Genomic DNA, 6397 nt, shown 5'->3' on the forward strand with positions numbered 1-6397 from the left:
TAATTATTTTTTTGTAAATGTAAGTACTTTTTTACTATTTTACCACTTTATCGTTCAAAATATGAATGTTCATTGGGTTTTTTTCGAGATTTTTTTCCCACTATTTTAGTACTTTAGCTAGTTGTATAAGTCATAAGAATGTATCCAACATGTTTTATAAAAGTTCAAAAAGTTATTTAACATGTTTTGGATTGTTCAAAGACTTATTTGTTACAAAAATTGTCCAATGACTTGTTTAACATTTTTTAGAATGTTCAAGGACTTATTTAACATATTTTGGAATGTCCAAGGACTAATTTGTTCCAAAAAATTGTACAAGGACTTATTTAACATGTTTTGGAATGTTCAAGGACTTATTTGTTCCAAAAAAAAGTTCAAGGACTTAATCATTCCAAACAAGAAAGTTCATTGGTTTTTATTGTATTTTTCCCTTTATGATATGGTATAGATAGTTAATTTAATACATTTACACAAAATCTATTTCCTCTATTGAACATTAATTTCAAGGGGTTTAGCGTCGGTGAGTAATAAAAAAAATTCTAAACATTTAATTTTAGAAAATTCTGAAAATTTGAAATATTTTACCATCTCTAATTCTCCGGTACTTGCTCCATAGGTGGAGAAAAAAATAGTTTGAAATCTCCAAAAACTTTAATTTATTTATTTTGAAGAATTTGTTAGAGATGCTGATATAATTTTGAATATGTGAAAGAAATGCTTCATCTCTTTTAAAATAAATGTCAGTTTTCAAAAGTAATGGGTTATTTATCAAACGCTTACTTGGTAGGTGCTTATCGAATAAATTTATTTATCGGATGAACATGACAAGGGCCAAAAATCTTATCGGGTAAGAACGATGAGAAGAATGGAGAGTCACCCGGTAAGTGAAGATTACGACTCTTACCCGGTAAATTGTTGCATTCAATACGTTTTGGTGTACTAAAAATTTTACTTATCAAAATAAATTATAGTATTGACTTCTATATGTAAGCACTTACCGAGTAAGCATTTAGGTAAACAGCTCCTAAGTCATACATTTAAATTCTACTCTTAATTATAAAATGAAATTAATTACTATAATTGTTATTAAAAATAACATTATTATTTAATTAATTAAAAAATATAATTATATATATATATATATTATCTATACTATCTTATTAAACAAATTTAACAAAAGTCTTAAAGTCTTAAAATTTTAAATGACCAAAATACCATTTATACTCATATTTTCACTTTTTCACCCCTTCTCTCCTCACATACTCACCCCCTCACATACACTCACCCTCTCACAACCYATTTTTTTAAAATTATAATTTTAAATTTACACTTTATACCCCTATAATTAATTAATTTATTTATTTTACGTTCTTTACTTTTAAATGTTTCATTTTAAACTTTTATCAAATTAACATACATAATCGTATATCAATTAAAACATGTTTAAAAAATACATTTTTATTTTAACAAGTTACAGCATTATAATCGTCTCGTTARTACCTTTGAAATGAGTCCAATATTGAATAGTTTTTGACTTAATTATATTATTATATAGTATATATATTGTGAAAAATATTTTTAATATTTACGATTTATACTTTTACAATTATTTATTTATATATATACTATATATTTTGGGGTTAGGCCGTCCAAATTATATTGTATAATATGTTTTGAATTAATATGTTCTTGGGTTTTTTTTTTTTTGAAATATATATATATACATGTATTAATTCAACCTTAGTCTGAGTTTCTGACAAAAAATGAGGGTAAACAGTTGAAATTTCATCCTAAAACTCATCTTTTTTTGTTTTTTCATGGCTTATGATCTGTCAAATTTGTAGTTTTCTTTATTGGTTTTGAGTGTTTATCTTAAAACTCAAGTTTCTTGGTTTTTTGCTCTTGGTGTAAATCAAATACATTTGTGGAGTCGTTTAAATATGTTGGATTTTAAATAAATTGGATTTTAAAATGTCATACAATTTTTTTCATCGATNTTTTAAAATGTCATACAATTTTTTTCATCGATAGTCTGTAATTGGAACCATAACTCTTATTTATTCAAATTGTATTAATATGTAAAGACCAAGTGTAACATATATCATCGTTAAATCTTATTTTATAAAACCAGTGGAACTTCAAAATCGTTAAAACTCATGGCTCTCACCGCATTGCGCGAGTACACAACTAGTATATATATATATATAATATATATATATATATAATTATGGGATTAATACAAAAGGACCAAATTAAAAAATTTCATGTTCCCAAGATACTTTTGACATATTTTACTCATGTCTTCACTCTTTCATACATCTATGTCTTCTCTCCATCCCCCAATGTGAATCAATGTGAAATTCAAACTGATATTCACCATGAGTTATTAAAAGTTCTTTCATTCATCTTCCCTTCAATTGCTCTAGAACTCTCGGTCTTGCTCTTGATCTCTTGATTATTTGCCCTTGGTGTAAATTGAACACATTTTTTGAGTCGTTTAAATATGTTGGATTTTAAATATATTGGATTTTAAACTATCATACAATTTTTTTCATCGATAGACTGTAATTGGAATCATAACTCTTATTTATTCAAACTGTATTAATATGTAAATTAAGACCAAGTGTAACTTATATTATCATTAAATCTTCTCTAATAAAACCAATAAAACTTCAAAATAGTTTAAATTCACGGCTTCCGCCGCATTGCACGGGTACACAAGTAGTATATATATAAGATGTTTAAAATACGAGGTCGGGTTCAATGGGAAGAGAAGTGAATATCTCCAAAGAAAATTTATGTTTATTTCTAACTTCTCCATTCTGGAAATACAATATGAATTATATTATTAAAATATTCAATACTTTTATAAAATTATTTCCCTCTACTATACATTTAATTTTAAAGATTCTCATTAGATAAAAATAATAGTTTCTCTTTCAAATTATTCATTTTTAGGAAGTCCTTCAAATTTGAAAATTTTAACCTTCTCTCCTAATTTTTCAATTTTAGAGAAAGTTTTGAGTAATCTATTGGAACAAAAATATTTTAAAATCTTTGTTTTGGAGAATCTATTGAAAATTGTACAAACCAATCAATTAAAATATTTATAAAAATGTTAGAGAATTCATTTATTGTGATTATACATATGAAAATGATTAAAATTTATTAATTATAATTGATGCTTTATATTAGAAAATAAGTAAAATGTTTATGAAAACATATATTTATTAGAGTACATAAAATGTGGAGATTTGTTTATATATATATATATATATATATATATATATATATTTTAAATGTTTAATGTATATATTAATAAAAATTCAACAATCATATTAAATCCAATAAATAAAAGAATACCGGGTTATTGAATTGGATTAGGTTCAAATAATAGTAACTCAATATCAATCTAATACATACGATTTGAATATTCTATTAGATATCCGATGCTTCAAGCTGAGTTGGATGGGCTTGAATTGAATTGAATTGAGTTGATCCGGTTTATAAGGCCACTAATAAAAAGGAGTAAAAAGACAATGAATGAGAGTAGAAAAGAAAACCTGAAAAGAGAGACTTGGACAAGAGAACTAGGCCACCACATGTGTGCAGGGTCCACAACGTATTTTCTCAAAACACCTGCCCACCCGTATCCAAGTACCTGCTCCATGCCATCATTTCCATTTCAATCACCTCTATTAAATCCCTCATTCTTTATGATATTATATTTCTCTACAATTTTCAAAACATAATTAATTCAGTTTCTATTTTGGGTATCCATCTTTTTTACAGGTTTAATTTTGTGTTTAAAGTAAAAAAGAAAATTATAATTTTTTTAAATTTTTTATTTATAAAGTTATAATATATTAATTTATTTATTTTTGGTAACCAAATTACATTATCTTACCTTAATTGCATCCGAAATAACTTATGGGTGGACTTGGCACAGTATCAATTTTTTTCTCTAATATCATGTACCAACCAATTATAGTTGATATACGAATTCTATATCATATACTAACTAATTGTATTTGTTACCAACTCAATTGGGACCGATTTTTCTCGGTTGACAGTGATTTTGTACCAACTTCAAGTTAGATATACCAAGACTTGTCATTTTATTCAAACCTTGAGTTATATTTTGAATTTCTAGATGCCACATATGATATTTAAACGCCTTTTTAATTACAAGAAATAAATTTTTAGGTATTTTTCATTTCTAGATATAAAAAGATAGAAAATTAAAATACCTTCTATACAACCAGATCTTTTTTGAATAATACTTTCTATAGAAGCAGGATTATAGGATTAATTAATTTTATTTAAAAGGCAAATAATTAATACTTATCTTATTCTGTAAACAAGTTGTATATATGACTCGTATTAAATTTATATAAATATATCATACGGAATTAAATTTTCAGAAAACATAAGACCATTGCTATATTATTTGTGCTTTATTTTTTTTAAATAATTCTTAAATAAAGAGATTAAATGGTCGTTTACTAAACGTTTACCTGTTAAGTGTTTATCGGGTAAATTTCCTCAACGGATGAATATTGTAAGAACCAAAAACTTACACAGTAAGAGCAATGATAAGAATAGAAAATCTTACCCGGTAAACGGAAGTGACGACTCTTACCTTGGTAAGTTATAATGTTGACTCCTACTGATAAACGCTTACCGGATATATAAGTATTTGGGTAAATGATTCTTAAGCTTAATGTAAAGAAGGAAAATAATAATATTTATGGATGTATATTCTTATTTTATATAAAAAGAAAGTGTATTGAACTAATAAAATCATAATATATTTTAACTTAACTCGTTTTGAAATTCCAAAGTATACGTAGAATTTATGACATAATAATACGGGTCCTTACTAAATATTAACCAGATAGGTGTTTATGACAGATAAGAGCCGCTTAACAACAAATTTTATTATGTAATTTTGATAACTCATAATCTACTTGGTAAGGTAAATAAGGTTATCCGGTTAGCGTTTATTGGACATAGACATTTACTGATAATTTTATTGTATCATTTTGATAGTTGATAATCTTACTCGATAAGTATTAGCGTTATCACAAATTAAAAAAGAAATTAGGGTTTATCTGTAGCGTACGGACCTGAGTAGTGATGACAAGAATCCAACCAGCTAGAAAGGAGATTTTCCGATGATAGAAAGCTCTTATGATATCGACGATCCCTACGGCATAAGCTGTTCCGCTTCCAAAAGCAGATCCAGCATTTGCGAATATCGAAATAAGAACATGTTCTTTCATGTTAAACGGCCCTGGATTCAGGAAAAATTCTTGCCCCAAAACAACAAACTTGTTCGTCGGAAGAGCCGACGCCATGAACCGCCCCAGCGGAAGAGTGGCGACTTGAACGGAAATCATGGAGATTATCAGAGGTTCAGTTCGGTAGGCGAAGAATGTGTTGAGAAACGACAGGATTGCGCATGAAAGGATTCCGAGGAACCACATTCGGAAAGTCCATACCGGCAGTGTTGGATCATCCGTGGTGGCGACGGTTAACCGGACTTGTTCGATCAGTACTGAATCTTCGTCAGAATCAATCGGTTGTGCACTCTCGGTTTCCATGGTGACTTACGGGAGGAGTATGAAAGTTGTAAAGAATATACGAGGAATTGAAAGAAGTGGGTTGCTATTTGCACCTCCTTTAGAACATCTTCAATGGATTCTTCAAAATTTTTCTAATAACTGTTAATATCAAAATCTGATTAATTTTTGCATTGAAAAATATAAGAAATGAGTTTTAATATTGATGTGTATTCAATAATATATAGGAGTCAAATTAATCCCTTGTAAAAATCTGTGAAAATATGAAGGAATCTGTTTAAATAATATGATTTTATATTTTAAAAAGATAGGGTTGGCTTAAATTCGTCAACAAAATGGAATCTGGAAAAATAAACAATATTAATTGAATTAAGGGTAAACTAGGAATTTCGTCTATGTGGTTTTTTGGAAAAAAAAACATTTTTTGTCCATATAATGTTAAAATTATAAGATGGTTATCGTGGTTTGTAAAAAGTTTGAATTAATCCATATCTTTAATAGTTGTTAAAAAATACCGTTAAATGAAGGATATTTTATTCTTTTAACGCAGTTTTTGTCTTTTATTAAATCAAAATTGATTTTATGATTTTGGTCTTTATGGTTTTTATTTGGTTAAAGACAAAAAAATCGGTAAAAGAATAAAAATGTCTCTGATTTAATAAGATTTTAAAATGGTCGTTAAAGAAAAGACCAAATTCAAACGTTTTTGTAAATTATTTTTATAATGTATCAATTTATTTTTTTAAATTCCTTTCAAAAATAAATTATTTTTTAAATCTATATAAAAATATTTAATTATTATTTCTATTTTA

General features: G+C 26.8%; 1 protein-coding gene across 1 annotated transcript in view; it reads right to left on the reverse strand.

The window, feature by feature from the left end:
- The window catches only part of LOC112509019 (oligopeptide transporter 4-like), a 9048-nt gene extending 3442 nt beyond the window's left edge, over positions 1–5606 (reverse strand). Inside the window, exons 1-2 of the mRNA XM_025113887.1 lie at positions 5130–5606; positions 3564–3661 (exon numbers count right to left, since the gene is read on the reverse strand). Of these exons, the coding sequence (XP_024969655.1) occupies positions 3564–3661; positions 5130–5606 (575 nt within the window). The remainder of the gene's footprint in view (positions 1–3563; positions 3662–5129) is intronic.
- Positions 5607–6397: the final 791 nt, after the last annotated feature.

The sequence above is a fragment of the Cynara cardunculus genome, assembly GCF_001531365.2.
Source record: "Cynara cardunculus var. scolymus isolate 2C chromosome LG 3, CcrdV1, whole genome shotgun sequence".
Classification (NCBI taxonomy): domain Eukaryota; kingdom Viridiplantae; phylum Streptophyta; class Magnoliopsida; order Asterales; family Asteraceae; genus Cynara; species Cynara cardunculus.